Source organism: Labrus mixtus, chromosome 11 (assembly GCF_963584025.1).
Source record: "Labrus mixtus chromosome 11, fLabMix1.1, whole genome shotgun sequence".
NCBI lineage: Eukaryota > Metazoa > Chordata > Actinopteri > Labriformes > Labridae > Labrus > Labrus mixtus.
In genome coordinates, this window is record NC_083622.1 from 28,028,607 (window position 1) to 28,056,576 (window position 27,970).

Genomic DNA, 27,970 nt, shown 5'->3' on the forward strand with positions numbered 1-27,970 from the left:
TGTCCAGAAATAAGGCAATCATGGGTGAGAATGGTTTTGTTGGTCACTTTTATTGAACTGGTGATGACTTGAACCAAGTGCAAAAGCAGCACTGTGCTCCGAGTCAAGTGTGGAAAAAAACAAGTCATACAATGAGTAAGACGGGTCCATCTTCGTTGTGTCACTAAAATCCAGCTTCCTGACCTGCCCAGTTTGGTGTCTGGAAGAAAAGCATGAAGGAAACGTTGGATTAAGACCATGCAAGATCACGTCGACTGATGAAAAGTACATTTTGTTGTTGAGGTACATGTGCGAGCAGTTAAGTGCTGTCGTTTTCCTCGTAGCAGTGTGTAATGTGTGTGTTCTGTTGGTAAGCTCTGGGTGGCTGTGAGAGTTGACAGGGACTCCAAGCAGTCAGCCCAGATGGCAGGCAGTAAATGTTCTCTATATGTAAGTGATTTGTAGCCTTGAGGACAGCAGGACGTAATGGTGCTCTGTGAGTTGTTTGCAGCCTCTTTTGTCTAATTACAAAAACTCCTTAATGAGGGGGGGGGGCTTTGCTTTTTTTTTACAGGGCAGGGTTATGGCTGCACTCATGCTGCAGATATTCAAACAATCAGGAGGAGGGTAATTGAGCACATCAAAAGATAGCCTCTTAAGAGCTGCACAGTTAAAAAAGTGAACATTAACATGTCTGTTGTAACTTTGTGGCCTTGGTGCTGTCAGGTGTCCGCTGAGGGATCCGAGCCATCAATCTACTCTGACACACATGCGTGTCTCTGCGGAGTGTGTGCGGCTCACAGCTCCAGTTCAGAGGATGTGCGTGATTATGAAGGCTTGAAGGGTCTACATACCACTAAAATGCACAAGGTCAACATCAAAAACACACTTAAATGGGATGACTGGACCCTGAGCCAGACATCTGCAACAGGTCCTAAGTGCAGGGAACTCCAGGCTTTGAGTAATGTTCACCCAAAGCCAGTGTGAGGGTCCACTTTATTTACGCTGCTGAGCTGAGTCACAGAGCTCAGGCATCGTTTTATGGTTGTTTGGAATCTACCTTGTCATTAGGCCTTTGAAGAGCAATGGAGGGATGAAAGCGTTAGCTCTGTTAAACTTGCTCTTACTGGCTTATTTCGTGTAAAGAGAGCTTTTGTTGATGGCTGTTCATCAACATTCTTTCCCCTTGTTGTTCAGGGCTGATCATTTGAGAAGCTTTGAACTGCCCTGTATTCGTGTTGACCTTCTAGCAATCCGATGGTGTAAGGGAGGGTTCCACCAGTGCACAGTGTGGGTGCTGGTTTGTGTGCGTTCTGTATGTACATTATGTGCGTTTCTCACCTCAGCCTTGTTGCTGTGGGCCTGCTTTTTCTCAATATTCATGGCCAACATTTGGCTGCGGAACGAAAGGCTCTTGGTCTTCTCAATCACCTGCTGGTAAGGTGATACGGCGTTGTTTCCCATGACCACATGGCCCTTGAAATATGAAGGGGAAAAAAAAGTCAAAAACGTCAACAATAAAACCAATAAGCCCCTCAAATTTGGTCTTACAGACACGTCACCCTGCAGAAACACCACCCTACCAACACCAATCAAAGGCTGCTCGGGTCCCGTTCACATGTACTGTAGGAATATCTCCATAATTCTATGTCATTCTCCAGGACTGGGCTGTGATTTGCTGATTACAGAGAACTGTTGTGATGTGTACGCTAAAGCATGCAGGTTCAACATGGTGCCTCAGGAAGGGGAACCTAACAAGGGTGAAATATTATGGTAACGTCCTTAGAGCAGTGGTTCCCAAAGTGGGGGTTGGGACCCCTTGGGGGGGCCGCGAGCCTCTAAGAGGGGGGTCGCAGGACGCCTTAAAAAACGAATAAAAACAAAGAAAACTGATGCAAATTTAAAATAATTTAATGCTGTATATTGTACCAATATGGTATAAAAGATACATAAAGTAGTTCAATTTAAAATAAAACCACATCGTCAAGTGACATGAGGTGTGGCTGTCTGCTACAATATATTCCTTAATATGCTAGTCTCTGTCACCCTTACTTTGGGTTTCACAAACTGAAAATTGTGTGAACTACTGCCTTATAACGTCCTCTTCAATAATAATAAAAAAGGACATAAATAAAACAGGAGGAGCAACAAAAAGAACTACATGACTAGCAGCACTGTTCACAATTCAAAACAAATGGCTGGATAAACAGATTTAAATTAATTTGTCAAGTTATGAGCTAACTTCTGAAGGGTAAGGAAAACAAAAAAGGCCTCACCAGTTTGGAGTCTATCTTTGCATCCAGCCGGGCGTTGCGGATGAGGTTGACGATCCATCTCTCTGCTTCCTCAGGGGACATGTTGAGTTTGTCTGCTAGCATGCTGTCAGAGAAACAGAGACAGAGGGGGCTCTAACATGAGTATGAAGAAGACTGAACCCTTCTTACGACATGGGACTTGTATTACACTGCTCTAGGGCCTCATAAAAGTATTGAGGGCAATGTAAACATGCTAACACACTACATTAAGATGGTTAATGATGAAAACAGTAAACCGAAGCATCACTGTAAGCACTTAAGCGAGATGAGATAAGCATTGACCTTAAAGTGAAGCTGAAGAGAAGAAGAGGTTGAGCTAATTCAGCTGCTAGCAAAGTCTTGACAATATTATGAAAAACTGAATTTATAAAACAATATGTCATACTTGAAATAAAAAATGACACATGTTGAATAAGTATTACTTAAGTAAAATAAGAGGCTATCTGCACAGGGTGTTTTAAATCACAGTCTCTGCAGGTGGTTGGCTCAAGGTAAGATGACTACTAGAACTGGGCCGCTGCTTACTTAATGTGTTGCTGTATCATTACATATACATGGTGCCAAATAGCTCTTATTTAACACTTAATTACATTGTGATAGAGTTTGCTAATCAAATGCCAAACGACATGCCACTTATGGCATCCAGCAGTGTAAATCTATGGCCAACATGTTGGCCATGATGGCTGTTCATCATGAGCCTGGATTTGCCCAAGATGTCTGCCTCTTGAAAGCTTTCTCTTGCCACTGTAACTTTTGCTAAATGTTGCTAAGTGCTACGCTCATGATGGATTAACGCTGGGTCTTTAGAAAAAGCAGGTAATAGATCTTAGTTGCTATTTTACAAAGTGTCTTGAGGTAACACTTTTTATGAATTGGGGATTTACAAATAAAGATTGATTGATTAAGTTAAACCGTGAAAAACAAGAAGCTTCTCTACTAATGTAAGTTTGATTTACAGACTTAAATTAATAAGTCAAATTCCCCATGTGAGCCTCTGTGGTTGCTTGTGCATTTTTGAGGTACCGCCGTTCAGGTCTCTCTCTCTCTCTCTCTCTCTCTACCTGGATGTTAGAGGGCTTCATGACAGTGGTCCAAACACTGACTGTCCCTCTAAATGAAAGCCAGGTTGCTCTCTGATACATCTAGACGTGGATGTGTCACAGTAGAGGGAGGGGACGTATGAGGGTGGCTGGTATTCTTTGATCCAAAGCTTTCCCCAGTGCAGCTGGCTTCCCTTGTGGCTTTCAACATAACTAGACCCCCCCCCCCCCCCCAGATACCCCCATCTAGACCCCCTTCCCCCTACATTTCCTGCCCCCTTCCTTCTGCCTGACCCCATCTCCCTCCACGCCTACCACATTTCATATAAGGGCCCCAATAAATGTCCTCAACCCCTCTGTGCACTGCCCACAATTACTACAGCAACCCTACCTCTTATGTCAAAAGCATGAACCCCCCCACCCCCTAAAAACCTTACAAAAACACATCCATAATGAAATACTGTACGTGCACATTAGTCATTGTATGTTTGTAGAAAATAACAGCCTATATAAAAACAATTTACTCTACTAATTATTACTTCCTGGTCCATTCATCATATTTTGTGAGACTCGTTCAGTGAGGAAGCTAGAATTTGGGCAGCCCACACAACTTCTCACACCACAGCACACCACACTTTTTAAACCGTCTTTTTCTTGAAAAAGATTATTTTGTTGGAAAGCAATCTAATTTAGGATTAGTGATAATGGCTGTCTTACCTCAAGATGAAAAAAAGAAAAGAAAAGACTACCACTTTCTAACCCATGATTGCCGGTCAAATGGTGGCAAAACCACATAAAGGAGGGAAGTGGAATGATGTCAGTGTGTCTGGATTGGGCATTAAAAGCATAAACAACAAACATTACCTCAGCATAATAAGCAAAATAGAGTTTGGTCTCCAAGTGACAGTGCATATCTCTCAACACTTTCACCACAGTGAAGTGATGAAGGAAGCGAATAATGAGACAGAAAAGCTTGAGTTGGGAGATGATGTGTATCTCTGTATGTGTATCTCTGCAGCTCACAGGAGGGAGAGAGGATACAATGAGTCAGATGGACCCGTCACTTACACACTAACAAACTACTACTACTGCTCTGCTTGACAGCAGATTACATTCCAGGTCATCAGAATCTGAAGAAAATGATGCCTGACAATGAAATTGCTCCTATGGATCATTATTGGGAGCCTAACAAGTTTGGAAACGTGTCAGCCGCGTAATGACGCAAGTTAAAGTTGAGATGGATAACACATGTCGGTGATCACACATTGACGCTATTAACATCAAGGATTTTAGTCAGCCGGGCTAAATCGTGCTAATGTAGAGCAAATGTTCAACTCTATATCATTCTATTCAATGATATGCAACAAAAACAGACAACACCTACGAAGAAAACCCTCCATTACACTCATTTAAAAACACACTCATGTATTTGCCTAAGAATCAAGTCATCTAAAGCTAATCAGAATCAAATTTGTTATTGGTTCCCATTTTAGCTGTGTGATTAAGTGATTGCTGCGCAGGGGTGCTGGGTATTTTGTTTGGCAATTCAGTAAAGTGGGGGCACATGTCAGTCAAGTCCAGGTCAGATATGATGATCAAAACAAACATGATCTGGTTTCCTCGCCGGGGAGCTGAGCTAACCCCGAACCCCTCTAAACGTGATCTGTGCAGGAAAACACAGGAACACAGAGTGCCCCAAAAGGCCCAGGGCCTTGACCTGTACACGCCAAATCCTCTAATCTAATTTATAAAAGAAAATCTGGCAATGTTTTTCTCCCAGGAAGGACATTTGTATATCAGAGGAGGGTTTAACTTTACTTTATCTCATTGTCTCTCTGTGAGGTGTACAGCAGCTAACACTACTTAAACCTCAAAGTGAAAAAAAAAAAAAAAAGAAGGAGGGAAAAAGAAAGACAAGAAGGGAGATGTGAGGGGGGGGGGGGGAGCAGGGAATGGGTCTGACTTAAACAACCTACACTATTGACATCCTTTGGCCCTAAAGCCAAGTAGACAGCCTCTATGACTGGTTTTGTTTTACACAACCATGATCCTGTTCCTTTGGGGAGAGGGGATCACTTTCATTTCGACCCTTTCCTCACTCTGGCTCCTGAGCTTTCGACTTCAGGCTAGGGGACTCCTTTGGGTCACAATACCAACCTCACACATGAAGAGGGAGGTCATGCACTGAGGTCTAAGTCTGTTAGAGGAGAATTTAGGGGGCTTCCTTCTCAAAAGTAGACCCCTTCTTAACATGACTGCTCTGAAATGAATGCATTGTTAAACACTAACATATGATAGCATTTGGGACTGCAAGCCATTTGGAGCAACCTCGCTTTCGGCTTGGGGTAAAATTGATTTTCGGGGAAACCGAAATGATCGTGTGGTATTTTTAATGACTCAATTGTGAGGTGGAAAGATCTTCAGTGTTACATCCAAATACACAAGACACTCTTTCCAACTACCAGGGAGCTGTTGTGTACAAATACTACCTTGTGATGAGGGGAAAAACTGCCCAAATCATCATGTGTCTGAAGCATTTACTCTTGATGTCAAAGGACAAGTGTGCATTTGAGGTCAATGCAGAACCCCTCCACTGAGACATGCATGGAAGGACAAAGGAAATAAAGCCTTTAAATCAAACAGGGGAAACAAAGCTCAATTGGAAACACACTCAGGACACTGAAAAGTCTAGACCAAAAGATGTGTGTATTCAATTACAAGTGCAGGCTGAATCCCACTTTCACTGCCTACAGTAAGTTTTACATAAGCCTTTGTTGCATAAAATAACTCAATTACGCCAACTTCTGGTCGACTTTTGTGTCCTGAGCTGTGGGCAAACGGCGAGCTAAATATCTGTGAAACCATCATGGCCAACAGCTGTAAAAATGTCCTCATTAAAAACAGCCATCAAATTCATTTGGGTCCACGCTTGGGTGAAGAGGGATTCGGGTAGAGGACTAATGACTTGGAATTTGGGTGTCTTTCAAAAATAGACATGTTCTGTCATTCGTCATAACACCAACGAAAATAAACATGGAAATCCCTGAAACTGCCCCGATATGCTGCGTCTGCTTCAGAGACGTCAACTTACCGAGGGCCCGGGACGTAGAAAAAAGGTGAAAAGTAGAAAAATCACCGTTCGACTTCCTCTTTCTGTGTGACCACTAACCTTTGTGGTCTTTAACAAGTAAATGGATCCAATTGCAGTCAGTCTGCCAAAAAGAACCAGGACTCCTAATCAATTCCAGACAATCTGCAACAGGAGATTTCGACAGGGCCTGATCATGTTCCAAGGTTCAACCTTGACTACAGACCTCCACGGCTCTATATAACAGTCGATGCAATCATTTTCGTGTCAACAAAAGTAATTCATTCCCTCTTTCCATACAGCATCATGTGTTTGTGGACTGTGAATGCAGACCTTCCCTCAAATGTTCAGCCATCGCAATGTACCCAACGGGTAATATACCTCGAAGACGGCTTTCTGAAAGCAGTAGGAAATGTGTGTAGTGCATTAATAACGAACAAACAATACATTCTGCGTTACCTTTCATCAGCAGTTAGATACAGCTAAATGCGTAAAGTCACTGCTACAAAGATGAGGATTATTGGCGGATATTGATGAATGCTTTTTCTCCATCTTTGTCACTCTTAAATTGATGGAAAAAGGCAGCCAAATCCTATAATCTCTCTTAATTAGAGACAATTACTATAATCTTTTTTTTTCTTCTCTCCACTATAATTAGCTTTGACTAAATTTCTTGGTTTTGGGGAAGCATCCAAAGTCAATTTTATTTGAATGCAACTTAACTGGGTTTTAAATTGGGAGTCAATAAAGTCCTACAAAACCCTCTGAACTCCTTTCGCCCAAAGTAAAAGCCCTGAAAGGTTCCTGCATGTAACAGCAGTTGGAAATGTTGCAGGCTGTCTAAACCCTGACCTCTTCCTGGGAGAAAACGGTTCATGATTTGGCCTTGGACAGGTGGTCTTAAAAGTTTAGTGAGTAGAGTAAACTGTGGAGACCTGGAAGCAGTTAAAACTCACAACACTTAATCCTTGAGATGTTTGGGGTCAGCATTTCTCTGTGTGGAGGGAGCAATAAACACTTATCTGTGAGGAAAATTCCACTTATCACTAAAACCATGTTCTTACTTCCTGTTGACAGACTGCTTACTAAGTCTTCTGACAGCAAAAAAGGACTTCCTGTTAGTCCTCGGGGATGGCTGTCTGAGATTCTGCTGTGCAACATGATCAGGACTTAAATGTTCAAGGAAATCAACACCTGGGAGAAATGTCAAATGTTAGTCGCATGTCGGATTGGATTGATGACTCACTTGATGCTGATGCACTGGTGGATCCTGCAGAAGGTCTCAAAGATGAAGAGGCGGGCATTCTCAATGAAATCCTCAAGGCAAGCAACCAAGAAGAAGTCATTCACGAGAACCTGAGACACATAAACATCTATTAGTAGTGGCTAATGCACAATATGATTGGATACATGATATATGGCCCGTGATAACAATATCAAAATAGTGATTCTGCGATAATTGAAATCTTGCAAGGCAATCATAGGAGTATTAATCTGTTTTGTGATTAAGTGTTCAATATTATTAAGTGAAGAATGTCCTAAAAAGTCAGTCAAAAATGTCAAGTACAGGATACATGTATTCATTCACTGCAAGTTAGTATCAGTATAACCTCTCATAATGCTTTATTCTTTTAAATGGTGAATTGACTTGTATAGCGCTTTTCTAGTTTTCTGACCAATCAAAGCGCTCTGACACTACATGTCACATTCACACCAAGGACACTCTGCCGGAGCAGGGATTGGACCCCCGACCTTCCAGTTGATAGACAACGGACTCTACTACTGAGACATAGCTGCCCCTTTTGAAAGCTGTCCAACCTTATCCCACCGTCAACAACTTCTTGGGCAATTTAACTGTTGTCGATGTGACCAGACTTGGGCACACTTAATAGAAAATGTAACTTCATTAAAAGGGTTAATCCGTTAACAATGACGTTAACTTTGATACAGGTAATCAGTTACTGTTAATAATTAACTGATATTATAGAGCACTGTATTTCTTTAAAGTATTGCTGTATCGGTATTTATAAAATGGTTATTTTTAAACAGTTGAAAAGAATCTGTTCAATGCAGTCAAAGTCAAGTGTATTACTTGTATAGTCAGTAAGGAAGGATCATACTGGCTACAGTTTTATAAATAAAAAGGTTTTAAGAGGAGAGTTTTATGAATGAGGTATAAGTATAAGTAATTCAAGGCCCTGCAAGGTGCTTCAAATCAACCAGAAATCGTAGAATCCTGAAATCACCACATGAGACGGTACAGTAGGAACAGATCCAGCCACAGAGATGACCACAGTGTCTGTGACTTATCACCAGTCATCTGGTCTGGTGCTTCAATGTCAACTCTGCTGTGCAGGATCGCCAAATTTCTCAGCTACAGTCATCCAACAATTGTAGCATCGCCAGTCCAAATAAACTCACAGACGAGAGAAAGTCTTTTCAACCATGCACAGTATCACCTGTGGCTTGTTACACTAAGAAATACAGCCTGGCTTGGACTCTATGACACCACTGCATATGGCCAATTCATCTACTGTTAATGTTCATGACCCAGCTATGGCCCCAGAGGTACCACTGTGTGAAATGCTCCCATTTCTCAGTACTTGCTGCATTCCAACTCTCCATTGAGTGCTATTTCACATCACAGGCCTCAATCTTCAAAAGTTCTCTTTGACTGACCAACTGTTTGCTTAAGCTTAGAACACTGCCCCAGTTCTGGTCCAATAAATCCCAACTACATGGCACTATCAGGCAATGCACATTTCAACTAAGACAACGCTTATCTAAGGCTGAAAAACTTTGAACCGTTAACTACCCTAATTACTGTCATCTGGGATTCAGACCACGAAGCTTAAACCAATTCTGAAAGGGGCTTCAAGAGTCCTTTTATGCACAATCTGAAGGCCTGGCTATAGGTAGGCATATACTTTTCATTCTTTGACATGCAAGCATCTAACATCTGACAATGATTCAAGATTTGGGTGGAGTGGGAAAGATAAAAAAAATACTTGAACAGTATGAACGAGGACAATTTAAACCAAACTAAACCCCCCATTTGAAAGCACTTGGCCCCAACTGTTAGTTAGTAAGGGGTACAGTGATTTGAGGACAGGAGGGCTGAAACAATACCCATATCTTGCTATTACAGCAATCAGTAAATAGATGGCTGCCACTCTTCTCAGTGGCTCAAAATTGATGCAATACAAATGCTCATCAAGACAAGAGCCCATCCCAATGGGGTATCCATTTACCTCAATGTCTCCACAGTCTGTGAAACCCTCCCCCCTCACCTCAGAAATAATGTGCTTTTTGAAGGCATGCATGTAGGTTTTTGTGCAATGAACAAAAATGCATTACTCACTTCAAACGAGACCATTTGGGGAAAATGTTTGCAGACCATAACAGGTAATGCATTAAAGGTGCGGTGAAACATTTTTTTGGGAACCACCCACTGTGGTAGTACAGCTCGTGAACTGAAGCAGGTCAATAGAGGGCTTTTGTGCCTACTGGACATGCTCTGATAAGACTGACAGGTAGGCCAGTGCTAAAAGCACCTGGAATAGCTTGGGCTCTGACCTGAGAGGTAGTTGAGATTGAGCATCTGTTTCAACCACAGTAGAGTCTCTGTAAAGAGAACCCCATGAGGCAAGGTCAAGCCCAACCAGGAGAGCTCCTAAAAAAGTGCATGCAAGTGTTTAACAAGGTCAGTGATCGGGGGCGTGTGCCATGTCTTAGCTGTAACAGGATACACCTATTGTCATCAATTGGATATGGCCCCTGGAGGCTTTTGCACAGGAAAAATCTAATTTTCTCTTGGCACGGTCAGAAAACAATCCAAAGCATGGTCCCAAGTTTTTAGTAAGAAATAAGAAGGAAAAACAGGTCTGCAGAACGAAGTTTGGTTTAAACGTTCTCAGTTGTTAAATTGTGATACGGTAAGGTGCAGAATACTTTTATTAGCTTAAAAATAGATAGAAACAAAAACCGAACCATCACATAGCTGTTGACATGATTTATAAACAATTCTCCTGGGAAAGAGCCATTTGACGAGGCCAGATGTTTTTCATTTTAAAGGTTTATCGTTGAAAGGCAAATGATCGGCAGCCAAATAAGTCAGAGATTTCCCTCTTATTCCTTTATAAGTGGAATTTATAAAGTCATCTGGGGAAAACCAAATTACAGTGTGTACCAAAAGAATTAACAAAAAATGTACAAAATATACATAGTGGAAAATGCCAGCCAGGACACCTGCTCTCTCTTAAACGTCTCCACTGTTCACAGATTGTGTCTTAAGAGCCTGAGCAATCAATCATATAAGGGTTTTTGTGTTTATTGAGTGTACGCTACATGCTACACGCAACACATTATTTATTATTAAGTTATACATGCACTCTTTTTATCAAGTCCAAATGCTGAAAGTCACTGATGAAAAAAGTTGCACTGCATTAGGGCGCACTGGGCCCAGTTGTCCCATACCGTGCTTAAGCACGATTGCTCCACATTCCCCATTGTACACAACGTCGTAACACAACACATGCATGGCTTGACGTAATCATGAAGCGTGATTAGTTTACAAGGCAGCTACTTTACTGACTTTGTGTCTTATTTTGAGTCATATTGGTCAGATATAGCCATAACACACCAGGATTTCTCGATAATGGAAGGCTGTCCATGTTGTGTACCCGTGCTTGTGCATGAACTGTACCGTGCAGAAGCACACCATTTCCAAGCGTGCCAGGGCCAAGGAGGAAGTGTACCACACTAGTCAAAACGAACTGGACTTTGGGGATGAAGCGTGCTTGGGCACAGTATGTATTGCCTAGTGTGAGCATGTCCTTAAGCTATTTTTCCTTCACAAAGCATTTAGTAGATGTCCTCCGACTGAAGTTCTATGGAGAAGTGTTTACTTATTTGTGTGTTAGAATTTATCAGCATACAAAGAGGACCTTTACTACTCATAATCTACCGTCACATCAAGGACAAGCATTACATGTCGCCATTACAAACCAAAATTGAACTAAATGCTCTAATTGGTGGAGCAATGACAAATCTTCCTCCTTAAAATGAATCTCTGCATGCCTCTGTGGAGCCTTTGGCTTATAAAGCTTTAACTTCTAGTCTGATGGGTCAATTATAGGCCTGATCGAAATCTGATAGCAGAGTCAAACAGTGTCCAAGAAGATCTCTGTATTTCACAAAATGATACAAGACAAGGACTATAAAGGCTTTTACCCATGCAGTCCAGCAGATACAAACACTGCGTGAACAGAGATCACACAATTACTCACTTTACTGCCATACTATGTGTTAAAGTTCACAAGTCTGATATGGAACTAGGGGTCCTTTGAAAATGTTGGTGTTGTTAGGGAGAGGAAAGAGGAACAAAACCAATTGAGGCAGGAAAGTGGTAACTCACCGACTCGCACTCTCTGAGCTTCTTCTGAGCACTGTCGAAGTCAAAGTTCACATACAGACACTCCACAAACTCTGTAATTGGATCTTTGTAGGTGTAAGATTCCTAAGAAAATGGAACAGAAAGATATCAATGATGTCAAAATACACCCAATTCGTATTGTATCTAAACTTCTGTAGCTTTACTTTTTAAAGACTTCAATGTTTAGCAATAATGTTTAAATGAAACGAACACAGCAGATATCAAATATCATGAAATGTGTCTTTTTTTCCAATCCCGTTAAAACACATACTGACATGAAGACCTTTAAAGGTCCCATATTCTTCTTTTTCTGGTTTTATATGCTCTTTAGTGTGTTTTTCAAGTGTCCTGTGCATGTTTAGGCACATCTATGTGCAAAAATTCAAAGTCTGCGGAAACGCAGCTTCTCCTACGTCCTCCTGTTAGCTGTAGCATTAGCTACGAAGCTAGCCCCCCTCGATAAAAAATTGTCAGTGCGGCGTCATTGTCAGTGTGAGATCACTGATCTAAGCCCATTGGCTCGTTGTGGCAAGCCCAGCAGCTCATGTTGAAATTTCTGAGACGCGTGCTGAGCAACTGACCAATAACGACAGAGCGGATCGGCAGACCAATCAGAGCAGACTTGGCCCACGTGGGGTCTAACAGTGTGGGCTCAACAGAGTGTAGCTGACAGACTCAGAGCGGAGAGGGAGCAAGGAGGAGCAGTACATGAAAACAGACACTTTTTTCGGACTTTAGCTATTGTGAACGTACAAAAGTAGGTACATAGATTAAATATACGAACCCCAAAAAGGGCATAATATGGGCTCTTTAATATTAAGTCCTACTATAATTCATTCTCTGACTATTATGACTATGTAGTCAAAATATCCACCTGCTGAGAAAACTCTCTCAAAAAGCAACTTACAGGGACTTAAGTGAAAACACATTCTGAACTGAACATTTTCAAATGACGACAGAGTCCTGAGCTGACCTGAGCATAGAGCACTGAGCACCTTTGACCCAACACAATGCTTGGATCTCTGGAGTAGCTTCTGTCATTACTGCAGAAGGCATCCATGCAGTGCACTACAATACTACTTCAAAGGAAGTGTTAGAAATGCTATTGGGTTACCCGGTCAGTTACTTATCGTTTCAACTCCGTATGCTCTAAAAGCAATGCCCTCGTAACTGTGTAGACTTTGTAAACACAGAGAAGGTAAATAAATCGTCTGGTACCTGCTGTATGACCTTCACCAAATCCTTCAGAACCTGCCGACGCTTACGGACATCCTTGTTTGTGATGACCGCTGTGGTTAGGTAACGCAAGATGTGCGGGCACATAGTCTGGATGGCATTGAGGTATCTGGAATGAGAGGGGGAAAAAGTAATCAGACCTATGTAAGCAAAGACACGATCTTTATAGGGACACATAATCTAACATTTTGACTGCATGTTGGGCTGCTGGCATTTAGGACAGTCCAAGAGCCTTTGCAGATAAAACAGATAAATGTCCTAACAGGACCTTCACTTCTGGATATAGGTCCCAGCCTTAAGCCGTCTCTTTCATTAGTGTCCTGTGAGACGGAGGAGGAAAAGGAAACCCTGGCAAAGAGATATAGATCAGTGAGCAGGGACCTGCCCAGTAGCTGAAACCCAATCCAACAGGGACTGATGTTTGTTTCAACCACAGGTCAACTAGCTCAGGCCTGATCACAAGAGACAGGACGCTGTTAAAGGCTGATCTAATCCCACACCAACTCTGGAGACAGTGTTCTGTATAATAGAACATGTTAAGGCTGTACACACACAGGGAACAGACAACTTGTCTTATCAAGATGGTAATCAATTGGTATTGCCTGTCGCAAAAAAACTTCTTATTGGTTTTTAAGTACCTCTGAACTTCGCCCTCCACTCAACCCCAAGTTGACCAAATTAAAACTGAAAAGAGGAAGTTGAGTGGGCCCCTTAAGGTTTAGCTGTAGTTAAGAACACAGGAACACATGGAGCTCAGAGAGAGCTGACTTCAGTTTAATTAGTTGAAACAATTAAAGGGACAGGGGACCTGTGGTAGCAGTGATGTTGAGTCTAAAAACACAAGTGGGCTGCTCAGCAAAGCTATCGGCAGCCTGGTTTTCGGAGAGCTTGCTCCCTCCCTCTCTTTGTAGTTGTTTGACTCCAGTGGAAGACCGCAACAGTCTGTGCTGTGTTCATGATTAACTTACACCTACTCACTCTACGGGGGGGGGGGGGGGGGGGGCTCCAATGGCAAGCAATCTTGCAATGAGTCACTGTACCTTATCTAGGGGGGGCATTTATCCTACCCCAAGTAGAGGAAATTATCTTTTCTCTCTTTTTTTGAGTTTTGAAACAAAAAAGTGTCGCTGCACTGGTTAGCTGAGGATGCTACTGAGGCATGCAGCCAAGAAGTCAAGTATGAGCTCAAATTTCCTCAGCTCAGGGGGGTCTAACTGAGAACATCAGGAGGGACAGGGTAACGTGGTCCCATTACACAGCTCATCTAGAAAACAAATACATGATGGATATATACAATCAACTGACTTGGGATATGTCATTATACTAGTATTTGACTATTCTGTCACACTTTTTACCTTTTTACATTGTGAGTCCTAGACAGTGTCATTATGAAGCTTCACTGTCCCTATGCTTTTTAACTTTTACATTGAACAGTGTAATATCGGTGTCAGAGTGTGAGGATTTTGTGCTCAGGCTTTGCGGAAGTACGAACGGCTCAACAGAAGAAGTGGAGAAGTGTAATAGGAGAAAATGTACCCCCCTTTAGATAGCAATGTGAAAGAGCTTTAATTCCTGAGCAATGTTTCTCCTGATGTCAGTGCAGTCCGTCAATAACACACAAACAAGTCTTTGGATCAACATCTGCTGACTGCAGGGGTAAGGGAGGTCAAATGTGGAGCTGAAGGCCAGCCACTGGTCAACGACTTCAGCCAAAGGAAGTACTGGTCAAGAGATGGGAACGAGGAGCCAAGCCTCAGTGGGGAAAACATGAGGTTTCTAGACTGTGAAACTGCAAAGCACACAAAACTACCTCAGTTTGTCCACACAGATGTTTGGGTGAGCTTTTCATGAGTAATTATTGGGCAGGCCGCCTTAATCATCTGCAATAAAATTAAAAACCAAGTAAAATTCAGGGAACCAGACTTTTGACTGTGCTGTGTTGTGGTTGCCTATCATAATGTATGTGAAGCTCAGTCATCTGTACAATTATACAAGCCTGCAATCAGAACAGGGGGAGGGAGCAAAGACATCAAAATAGGCGGTGCACAACGCTGAGTATAAAGTTTCTGATCTGCGATACACATGGCCTCCTTCTAGGCTTGGAGAGTAAAAAGACCACACAAAAAAACACTTCTGAAACCACATAAGAAATATCAGCAGGGTTCACGAAGAAGCCCACTATTCAAAAATGTGGTATTCAAGCAAAGGATTAGTGTCTAAATCAAGCCCATGTTATAGAATGACTGACCATTCACCAAATTCTTTTCATTAATATTTATCTTAGAGCAACATTACCATCATTTTAAACACAGTGTAACCCCTATTTGTTTACATGGAACAATGCAAGTGGAACAATAAGAATTCTATCTAAGTAAAGCAGGAACTGTTGCGAGTTTAGGTTGCATTTAACAGAAGATGTCAAAAACCTGTAAACTTCGTGTCATAAAAATGTGAGAGTTCAGATAACGAGACTCTTTGCTTTACGACACAACACTTTCAGTTTATCACAGCGGCTACTGGAGCAGTTAGGCCAATAAACACACTCTCATCGTTCAAATTGGGGATGTTACTAGGCGAACACTTTCTTCAGTCAGGAAAATGGAAATTTAAACTAGTCTAAAGTTTAGAAAACACTCAGAAAACAGTCAAAATTGAGCACAATTCTTCTCAAATTGTCGGTGGGTAAACAATGTATTTTGGTTTGCCAAGTGTTGCTAACGTTAGCAGTGCTAGCATAGCCAGCCTTCGGTCTTCCTTGTATGTTAGTGTTCTCTTGCCTGTGCTGAATGTCAAGATGCATTGTTCTGCTCATTTGCCAGTTTAGCCTGACAAAGTCCAAATAAATTTTTTCTCCAAAATACTGCAAAACTGCGTTGCTCCCATGAGATGCTTTCCTTTTGCCGAGCGTGGAGAACAGGCTCATTAACCTGAGCTTCAGCCAGTCTACAGCCCTGGCTAGTGGAAGGTGGCTGCATTACAGTTGAAGAATGATATTTGACCGACATTGAGGGCCAAGCAAGCAGCAAACTCCTGTCTTGAAAAATTAAGCCAATGAGGAAGTGCAAAATAATGCAGTTCGTGGAGTGTCTGTTTGAGGCTGGCTCCAGGAACACCGGAAGTCACATACAAATGACAGCCATTTTTACAGCACAAATTAACAGGTTAACAGCCTGGTACAAAAAAACAAATAGGTATAATTAGTTATTGTCACCAACATGTAAAAATACAAGTATTTCCTTTAACCTAATAGAGAACAGGTGATGACGTTTAACCATCTTTTCAACTAAGCGCCCACATACCCAGTTCAGAGGTCACAAATATTAAACTACGTGTACAAACTGGCTTGTTTCTGTCTACATGGATCTGAAAGTTACATTAAGTCAACCCTGCTGGCCCCTTTTACAATATGAGAATAATGTAGATTTAATTTATACTCACTTTGGACACCCTTATGTTTTCAAGTTTCATTACAAACACATTATATTCAGCAACGTCTGTCAATAACCTAGGTGTATATGCTAGAGACTGAAACATGAAACTCAAATGAAAAAAATATATATATATTGAAAATTTGACTTACTGTGGCTGATACAGAAACAGCTCAATGATATTGTCTCTGCCCTTGGGATGGTTGAAGAAGACAAAGAGAGACCAGTGAATGAGCCATGTCCTCTGCTGGAGAGACTGGAGAGGGGAGGTGACCGACTGGAAAGGACAAAGACAAAGTGTAAATGAGAAAAGGAAGAAATTATAAAAGAAAAAGAAAAAAGATCAGAAGTGATGGAAAATTATAAATCTATTTCAAAAGTCATATAAAAGTTGTCTTATATGCATATTGACACAAGAAATAGAAAATAAAAGTGTTCTTGCCTCTCAAAGGGCAATCAATCAAATACAGACAACCACTTCATACACTAATCCAAGTTCTTAAGTAGTCAGATGAGCGCTTGTGGGTTAGGAATAAAATGCCACAGCAGAGCTGTACTGAGAGTGAAATGTCAATATGAGAGTCTATGTAAGGGAATCTAAAAGCCGTATCAAATTCTGAGAAGTGGGGCATTTACGTTGTTATCGATAGTCTCTCTCAGGCGGGTGAGGTCCTCCATGGCTGCCTCCCAGTTCTGCATCAGGATCTCAGAGGCCAGCTTGCCCCACAGAGAGTTCAGGGCATTCCTGTCTGTCGCTGGGACCTTGGGAACAAATATGTGTACTGTTAAAATGTGAGAAACACAACACAGAAACAAAGGAAACAACAGTCTCTGGACCAACAAAATACTGATCAAGAGTCTTCCTGTGCAGTTTGGCACATCATTCAGTAACACCTGCATCACAGTGAGATCAGGGCTTCACACTACAGTATGGGTGTTGTTCTAGCAAGTCAAATATTCAAATACTATTTATCTTACTTGCAATCGTGCAAATCTAGCAATTATTATTTGGGTAACATTAAGGTGGCATAATTAATTGTAATTTCATTATTATTGAAATATGAGCGTTCACAATAAACCAAAGTCAGAATTTATAGCAGTTCATAAGATTTAAAGGAAAAAGGCAATGTTTCTCTCTCAGCATGCATACATTGTACCCATAAGATAAAACCCTAAAAACAGTCAAAATGATGCAAAGGAATATTCTGGTATTTATTCACTTGTCTAATTAAGGAATGTATGATGCCATCTCAATGCACATTGGACAAATTCATCATTTATAGAATTTAAGAAACTTCTAAAATATAGTCATCATAATATAAGTCATCCTACAATGATCTCAGAAGCAAAAATTATCGTGAATAACTTCAATAACGGGATTGGTGAGCAGAATACAAATCCACACGATGGGTTGATGCAAACACCTTTCATAAAGAGCCAGTGGGTCACTTATTCCCGATAAGAATGATTTAGTATGTACTGTACACTGCAGTGCTGCAAAATATTGTTTGGTGAAATTTGAAAAAATGACATCATCCCTGCCCAGGGTACATTCTGTTTCCTTAACACTGTTGCCAACCCTGCAAAGACTGACAAAGGGAGGGCAAACTTAAAAAGGAAGTTTGAAGAGAATAGTTTGGATATTATTTATTTTAAGTTCTTATATAAAGGAATTGACACATTAGTAGAGGGCCGGAATGTTCTGAGGTGATTGTCATGCAAGTTATTTTCTGCACTCAGATTAACATTGATATGTTAGTATAAGGTTGTTTTGCTAACTTCACTCCATTTCAGACATAAAAGTGATAATTGCAATAATCTCCCACTATTACCTTCAGTAACTCTGCACAGGCCTGTCGTTATCACAAGGTAATTAGTCTGAAATATGAACTCAGGCGAACAAGACATCTTAAGGAGGGCACAATCACTCTCTTAATTGTTGCAGGCTACTGTTTCTGATTTCCAGAACAGACTAAAACAAACAAAAAAGAAATCAGGTAATGAAACACAGGTTGAGAATGCCTCTGAACCTCAGCAGGGCAATCACTCTGAAGTGGACATTGGACTACACCCTAAGGCTCATGGGAAAGTCTGCACCACAGTAGTTCACGATAACACCAAACACCAGACGCAGTGACATGAGTCAAGCAGGAAGTCAAGGGTGGGTGTCTGCTGAGCGGCCGGAGAAACACAGATCCTAACCACACACCCCCGTTCACCGTCGACAGCCGCCGAAGTGGACTGTGAGACAGGACAGACGTACAAGAAGAGGAAACACTAAAAAAGAGCAGATTTCCGCTGGAACCCCGAAGATTGAGAGGATTATTCATAAATAAAGGTTTTCTTATTCTTACTTGGCGAAGACCAGTTTTTGCTCTGATAACATTTCCACAACAAGCTGCTTTAACATGAGACAAGGACAGGTAGGTGGAAGATATTTGGAAAATCTCTTATAGAATCCCCCTAAGAGAGGACAAAGATATAATGTGTCCATCCTCCAGTCAAAGCAGCTGGGTTTCTTTGAACAAAGAAAACGACTCAGGTCCGTCATGAATGACTATTTTTAAAGTTCAAAAGTCACATGAAAGATCAGTATTGTGACATGGAGGGAAAAAATGGCCGTCCCTGCCAATATAAAGGTCAGCATTTCATCTGCCGAAGTGTTCTGTTTTGTTTGTTATTTTTTTCCCTCTCTTGGAAGTCCCTGCCTGCTACGTTTGGCTGACCTCCAGGTCATTATGGCAGCTTTCTACACACTGACACACACACACACACACACAGTCTGGCTTTCACTAGTGGCCACGCTAGAAAAGTTTCAATACCTGGGTTTTTCCAGCAGTTACCTTGAGTTTCCGTTGGTTTGTGAAACAGGCACATTTTCGCTGACTGACCAGCAACAATAAATTGACTGTGCTGGGGATCCGACGGGATACTCAATCTTTATTCTTAACATTCAATCCCTGCATTAAGTGATGATATGAATAAGTTGCTCTTTTCGGACAAGGCCACACTGTAACAAGACCTGGGGCATGGATTTTGCAAGGCCGGTTTCCTTCGTTTAATTGACTGGGTTTCCCACGTTAAATGACTTTATGGAGCCTCACCTCACCCATACAGGGGAGGGAGAGACAGAAGAGGGGCCTGTGAGGATGGGAGGTCCACAAAACACTGAAAAGAAGGAAGGGGGAGCTGTATACAGACTCAGACTAATGAAATCCATTTCTACCTTTTCCCCTTCTAAAGTGCCTCTTGCATTGTCAAGAGTAAGCAACAGATATCTGGTTACAGAGTCTGATCTGGATGGAACTTAAAATAAGGGGTCTGACAATTTGAGGGGTAAAGAGCTCTGGACTTCGAACAACATACCTCAATTAGAGCAATTTTGGTTTATTTAGAGTGAGTTGCAAAGCCATAAACAACTGTAGTAGAAGCAGTGGGATGTATCCTTTGGAAGCTTTCGAAGACTTCTCTTAATGTGTATTTTTTTTGTCGGCAGGGGAAGTGGAAAGCTTGGGTGAATTAGCCGTCATCTTGTCTCGGATGCAGCTCTTCCTTCCACAGATTTGAGCAGATGAGTGAAAAACCCATCAGATGAAGTACCCAACTGCTTTGGGTTAAGAGGGATGTTTGCAGCGCAGAGAGTTCATCATCCCTCAGAGTCACTGCCAAGTGTTTTCAGGAGGGGACCATCCAGCAGTGAATGTGCATGACTCGTCGGAGTCACCGACATCCCAAAGACAAGAAGCGACGCAGTGCAGTATCAAATGCCAATTAGACTGGGAACAAAAGATGCTCTTAATGTTTTTCACTCTAATGAACAGACAAAAAGTTGATTTTATTCATCTCATTCTTTCAAGCTTGGCTTTGGCACGAGTCCTTGCTTTACCGCAGAGCTAAATGCTGAACCAAAGACACAAAAGCAAGAGCACAAGTGAGTGACACTTGGAAACTACTGAGTATGCAGGCTGGTTCCATGGTCATTATGGGACATTCAGTGGAGTCAAACTTACTAACACTTGATGCAAGATAACACTAAAAGGGGTCAAAGTCGAGTTAATTTTTCCCCTGGAAATATGGTTTTCATTTCAAATAGAGCAATGGGGGTAGCTTCAAGCGTGATAATGCCTTCCACGTGACCTTGAAGGCAAAGTGGACAACAACTTACACCTCAAGCTACTTTATTCATCTTCCCTAGTTCCTAGTTCTGTTGACAAAATAGCTTTTTATGAAATGTATGCATTTCCTTAGTAAGAAGCCCCTTAGGGTCTGAAATGAACACCCACATGGTTAGGTATATCTCAGTGAGCTATGGGCCGCATGGTGTCCAAATGTACCGAAATAGTCCCATAATAAAAAAAAAGCTGTCTTCTTAGCGGGTTTTGTTTAACTGCAGCTTCTTTCTCCCGCTTCTCTGCAGTCTGCATGTCGGAGACCCCAAGGTCGGGCTGACGGGCACAAACATACACTGATGCACACACGTGTACAAACAGAAACGCCTGCCAACACGCGCTACCTGCTGCAACCGGTTTGCTACTGGCTAGCATTAGTGTAAGGCTAATCTCATTAGCATCATTGTCTGGATGGATGGATGGCATACCTCTGGGAACGTTAAAGTTGCTGGTTAGCGCTTAACGACTTCCAGGTAATATTTCCTTTTCTGTGCAGCTTTAACATTTGCAACATAAGCACTGTCGATTCTTTCTCCATAATATCCCTGAGTAGCGCCTGTTCATCTGATGAGTCTCAGGTCAGTTCAACAGTAGAATGGAAGTTACAGAGACTTCACTCTGACTCACTTCAGTGGTATGAGTCCGAAAAAGAAACCACTTTAATTTTGATGCAATTAACGGGGAATAAGTTCGCTGAAATAATAACAGCATTAGGATGTCGATTTGTAGAAGCAAACAGGTAGGCTTTTTCGCAATTCGATATTCACTCATTGAGGTGAAAACTGTCTTGCGATATCAGTACATAGACTCGCCATCTTGGTGGAGTCTGATGCTGAACTGGAAAAAAACCATGGAAGATACCACCACTATGTTAAAATCGTTTGTGTGGAGTGGAGAAACAGATCTCATCTAATCGAATCACTAACACCCCGATTCAGGCCCGAAGAATCTATATAGAGCTTAGTGTTGAGCTAACTCAGTAGCAGAATGTATAAGGTTTCACCCATCCTTCCTAAACAGTAATTATGTGTTTTGTCCAGTAAGAAATAAGCTAGGCAGGTGGATTTTTGTCAATTTGCTTATTACTTTTTTGTCTCCATTTATGTGTCTTTTATTTAAGACCACCAAGTTCTACTGTGACATTAGATATAAAACACAGGCTTCAAATGTATTGTAGATCAGGTGATCTGTAATAGTAGAGGCCAACTTAATCCTCATTGTATCATGTAATTTACAGGCAAACAGTGATATAAAGTGACTGGAAATGAGCCACTAGTGACTAGAAGTTCCCACCCCTTAGAATCTGGCACTACCTGAACTAACGCCTGTAATCAAAGACTAGTAAAGGAGGTACATCCAATTACATTTACAAAACTCTACAATGACTCAGTCTTAGTGTTTAGTCTTAGTAGTCTGCCATCTTTGCAGTCAAGCAACACATAGCCCATTCACCATCTGTTCATCTTTCACTCATTTCTGAGGGCAAAAGGGAAACAAGCCACAAGTGCCAGAGCCAAGGCAACAAGTCTGTGTGTTTATAGAGGAAATAGGGAGTGTGCATATGCACTAACAATAACACTCTCAGTACTCGCTGGGAGCTGTAATTATCTTCCTCCGCAAAACATTTGTTGGCAATACTCAATGTTAAAAAACACTTGTCTTGGAAATCATTTGATCAATTATTTTATTGTATTATTTAGCCTTCTTCCTCCAGCTCTCATTTCAAATTCAGGAAGGAAGAGCAGACTAGTACAGACAGCCCTAAATAATCGACATGCGCATCCTCTATTAATCACCTCGCAAAATGTGCATAACTCTCCTGATTCTAACTAAAAGATGCCTCACATAACTTAAGCACGCCATAAGCTCAGAAGTCGTGACAAGGAACTCTCTGGCCCAAGCACTCAAATCAATAAGCTGTCTACTGAAGCCCGCCCCGTGAAGAGACTAGAGACAGATTATGCAGCCCAGTAAAAAATCCAACTCAAGTCTTAAAGCAGCAGTCTCTTCTTAATACAAAAGACGTGCAGAGAATTGAAGAGGCAATGACGTAAGCTTTTCACATTCAATTACTTCTAAGTGTTCTCTTCCTCTCCTATGCAAGCACCGGCCTTTTGAGGAATTAAAGCAATCTGGCCAACATAATGTGATGTTCAATTTTAATGTCAGAGAAACGCCGTGAGCCAGTATATTAAGAGGAGAGTATAATACTACAGACACTCTGTTAAGTGAGGCAAGGTGCAGAGTTATCAGTACACATCACCATTAATGTTAGCTGGTGTCAATGACAGAGGTTACAAACTTACCAAGACGCGGAAGAAGTAGAGGTACTCCGCAGCACCAGAGTAGTTTCCACATTCATACTGGAACTTGGCATATCGGTACAGCGTGTCCAAGTATTCCTGACGAAACTTCAAGAGAAATATGAGAAATATGTAAATTGTTGTCAGACCAAGGAAAACATTACTTGGGCAAATTTTCAAATCAAACATTTTGCTTGTTCTGTAATTTCAAACAGCTGTGGTGCTGGAGGCAATCACACTTCGCTTCTTTATTGTTGTGTTTTTTTTTAACATGAAGATATTACTTTTCACATGTCTGAGCTACACCTTATATACCGTACTGTTCAAAATATAACAAGTTCACAACAATAGATGCACCACTTATCTGCACAGCGATGTACAGCTCATGACTGAGGCCCGTCACTCACAGCCAGAGTGCCGGGGGGGGCGCCAGTGACCTAGCGTTTAATTTGCACGCCCCATGTACAAAGGATGCGGCCTCTAAAGCCAGCGGCCTGGGTTCAAATCTGACCAGTGGCTCCTCTCCCACATATCCCTGCTCTCTCTCCCCATTATCCGACACTCTCCCCTGTCCTTTTCTCAAAAAATGGGGGTCTTATAATCAGGGCCGTCATATATGCTGAACAATACGGTACTTTATGCAATTTTTATTAACACATTGATCCAATTCTAATATTCTATTATTTGTAGAAACATCATTTTCCTGCTGTGATAACACACCACCTCTAAGTCAATATAAAGTAAACACTGCTATTTTATATAAGGGGGGTATATAAGAGGAGCAAGAGAATATTTAACTTTTCTGACAAATCAGCTAGGAAGTGGTCATGTGAGCTAAATTAGAAATGCATATATATGGCTATCTTTGGAAGCCTTCAAGCTTCCTAAATATAACTTTTTTTTCTGCTGTCTGGTGTCTCACAGCAGTGTGCACTGACGTCAGTGCGATTTCGGACAACTGTTAGAGGCAGCGGGTGCTCTGGGCTGCCCAAGCCTTTCCCACAGCCTGCTGCGAGGCCGGGAGCCTGAGCTGTGAGGAGGTGCACTGAGGACAGCATGCAGGTCAGCAGGATACCAAAGTGGGAGGGGACCCGATGGAGGGGAGGGTAAGAAGCCAAACATCATGGTAAATATAGAAGCTCCGGCATTTTTGCGGCTCTATCCACGAGTCCCGAGCTACTCCGTTTATTCTTAACAATTCACCACAGAATGTAAATGTCCACAGAATTTGTGCAAGCCATACAAACCCCTGAAAATGAGTTAAGGGTTTTGGGAAGTAATTCTGCGTTTCCCTGCTCAGCCTTCCCCTCCCACTTCACCCCTAAAACAAACGTGGGTTCACACAAGATCCATGGGAAAGACATTTAGAAGTGAGATGTCAGCAAATGAGGCCAACTTACGTTATGTTTTTCTGCCAAATACTCAAAGAGCATTCGCCCGTCTCTGAAAAAAAATAAAAAGCAAGACAGTTCCTGTAGTTAGAGGCCATTTAACTTGAGTCACCATTTGGCTTACATCCTGTTGTTTGGAGTCCCATTCAGGTATATTTTTCCACTTCTGGTCTAGATCAAGAGTTGCACATAAATGAAGACCATTTGACTTTTAAAACAGTTTGATAGTTTATTACATTTAGTTTGGCTACTCCAAATCTATGCAAGCATGTCTAACAAATGATATCCAGTGAGGAAGGAAGTAAGCCCTTTAGTCTATATGGTTTCATCAAAACAAAGGAGTGCACTAACTCAAATCTAAACTGCATTTCACAACTTTGTCCTCAATTTATAGCTTAGTATGTCTGTGGACACTGAAACTATGCACTTCTATGGTATGTCTATTTCTATAATGTGAATAAATAAGTGTGCATTTATTTTCTGGCACATGCTTCACGGGAGTGAATATTTTTTTAAGCTAAGGCAGGACTCTTCACTGCTTCAGACAGGTTGTCTCTGCTGATGGTGAATCCCCAGTAGAGAGGAATGTCCGCCTGCTGTTCATTACTGGAACACAGATCCTGATAGTAAATCAGAGCCACTGGCCATACCATTCATGTCAGTCAAAAACGCCTTCTTTTTTTTTTTACTTTTAAACCATATGTCTAACTGCAAAGCAGATGTATCGCTATGCACAAACACAATATAGTAAAAATGTTATCCATAAGTCTGAGGCTATCTCGTGCTTTACAAAATATTATCAGAGTAAGAACACAGGCAGATGCTGAGATGTTCAAGTGGACACTGTTCATCATGACAAGGTCTGCACAGCATAACTGCCACCTTCAGCACTGAAAAAGTCAAGGAGCCATCCGAAACATACTAAGTTAAACTCCAAAAAGTTGTTTTAAATGCCTCAACAGGTTTAAACAATGAGAATATAGGTCATTAATCAATTTGTCAGCGGCAATAATCCAGCTAGTGTGTCTAAACATAACAGTTTATGGAACATTATTACAATTACCGGTATTGACTATGAGCGAAAGCCTGGCTTGGTTTCTGGCTTTAGTTATTATCTAAAAAAGCAGCTAAAGGCAAATATGCAAAATAGCCAACTGGTAAACAAGCTGCAATAAGACTAACAGGTTCTACTTCCCATGATCCCTTGATCTAGAAATAATGATGAGAACAAGCAACTGCATCATGCATTATTTAGGCCATAACAGGAGAATAATCCGTCTGCAAGTCTTTTGGCTTAACAGCAAATTTTTATCCACCACAGATGAGTTTCCCATTGTTTTACAAATTGAATGGCATGAAGAGAAAATACAACATATAACTTAAGACAGACACATGATTCTTGATCCAAAAGGAAGAATTATTTTTTACTCTACGCTGACAGCAAACTAACAAAACACTGACAAGCTCTAAATGAAAGCTGCCATCATCAGGCTTCAAATCTGACAAAACAGATCCTACAAATCTGTGTCTTGAAAGAACAGTACAAATGGAGAAGAGTTACAAATGGAAAATGCTCTTGATTGTCCAGGGACACACTCGCCAAGAACCAAAGTAAAGGATGCAGACTGATTGTAACTATTTCAATCACTGTAGACGACAAAACTGTCTTAATAGAGTTAACCGCAACATCTCGTGTCTCTCTTTTTGCATGTCTTTATTGTCTTCTCTTAGCAAAAGCACTAAAAAGGATGGATACGTTTTTCATGGAAATTTACAAATGTTCCAAATAACATGCCCTACTTAACCCAGATTCAGTGCAAAAGAAGTCCAGCAATAGATATCTCAACCTCACTTAGGGCAATTGTGTATGGCATAACATTGTCCATTAAGAAAAGAAAATACTATTTTTGATTAAAACATAAAAATAGTTTTATTACCTGGTGGACTGCATCTGCCTTGTCGTCTCTGGGTCCTCAAACATTTTCACAATAGGTTCAGTCTCTGACTGCAGCTGTTTGAGCTGGGCAACAACCTCTGTCCTTTTCTCCCTCAGAGCTGACACAGGGAGGATAAAGAAAACCATTAGGTACAGCAACACTAGAAACCAAAATGAATAGAGTTGCACCCCAGCACTCAAACACAGTACAACAAAGCAGCTAAATCAATTCTAAATGGACTGAGTGGGGTAGCAAAGATAAACCTTTATGATTTTAGTTAAGTGATGCGAATCTTCATTTGGTTTTGTATAGTATAAAGTATAAAACCTACTATGGGGAATTTCCTTATCAAGGAAAAGACTTCTGTGCACGTCCATGGCGAAGTCCACCATGTTGGTGTCACTGAGGAGGTCCAGTTTTCCATTAAGCAGTTCCTGTTCATTGTAGATCTAAGGATGAATAAATGCCAAGAACATAAAACAGAGGTGAGATAAATAATTGAAGACTGATACATTGTATTTCTGTTTCACTGAGTGTTACAAGACCCTAATTAGTTTCTAGATAATACGTAAAGTCTATTGTTTCCCCAAAGGCCCCTTGTAGGAAACAGTTAATAAAATAACTGACTGATATGACTTAACCATACAGTCAGTGACTTTTAACTAACTTAAATGTTATCCGGCTTTTAGTCAACCTGGTTTTCGTTCCTGTAATAGACATGTGTTTTGAGTATTACTAACATTTAAAACTGTTGTTGCCATGTGTATTCAGAAATCTGTGTACCCATTTCAAGTGGGCCATTTTAAAAAGCTGTACATGTTTACAAAGTAATATAGTCTAATAAGTCCAAACTTTCTTTTCTTGAAATACTGACTAACAGGAACAATTGAAACGTGCACAACATGGGCCGCTTAGCAGCTTTGAGGTACAAGCCTTGTGAATTTGGATGTAGCTTGGGATTTTAAAACAGTTAATACCCTCAGTTTAGCGTTGTACAATAACGTAATTGTTTTTCTGCAAATAAAATGTAGCACTCCAAAAAATGATAGTATGTTATAACCGCGTGGCTGAATTAGCATGGGTGAAGCTAGCTACAATCAAACCCAGGATTTCCGATTCTGTATTTTCAAACATACAACTCAAATCAAATATGTAGGTCAAATTCAATGTGCGAATTCCTCAAATTTCGGTAACACTTAGCTGTTAATTCACGATACACATCGATGTATTGTCGTACTCATCGTTAATAGTATGATTTTAGTTTGTCTGCTTTCATTTTTATCATTACTTTTAGCTTTTATTTTGAAAAGCGGAAGCCACAAGCCGGTTGCGCAACGGTGTAAGTGTTGCTACTTTACACAGCTTCAGAAAATGTGGTCAACACCTTAGCATGAATCGCTGGTACAACGGTGGAAAAGCCTTATTACAACACCTAAAACACTCTTGAAATATCAAAAACGACCGCCGAAGACATTATTCCTTATTTTAGGCCGTACCTCTTTTACAGACAGGAACTCCAGCAGAGGAAAAACGAGATGACGATCTAAAAAGTGAGCAATTTTGGTAGTGAGATCGTATTCCGCCATTTTTGATCCGGAGAAAGGGAAGCGACCGGAAGTTCCTGGTTTTTACGTCACACGCGGACGGCCA

The 27,970-nt window shown here is 41.2% G+C and overlaps 1 protein-coding gene across 1 annotated transcript; it reads right to left on the reverse strand.

Moving 5' to 3' along the window:
• Nucleotides 1–31: 31 nt before the first annotated feature.
• eif3ea (eukaryotic translation initiation factor 3, subunit E, a) lies at nt 32–27,970 on the reverse strand. Its single transcript, XM_061051174.1, has 13 exons — nt 27,817–27,970; nt 26,652–26,769; nt 26,321–26,438; nt 24,393–24,435; nt 22,996–23,100; nt 17,157–17,282; nt 16,673–16,797; nt 13,075–13,201; nt 11,839–11,940; nt 7,669–7,778; nt 2,256–2,358; nt 1,321–1,455; nt 32–199 (listed from the first exon to the last, which is right to left on the reverse strand). The coding sequence occupies exons 1-13, from the start codon at nt 27,904–27,906 to the stop codon at nt 164–166; spliced, it is 1,338 nt and encodes a 445-aa protein (XP_060907157.1). The 5' UTR covers nt 27,907–27,970; the 3' UTR covers nt 32–163.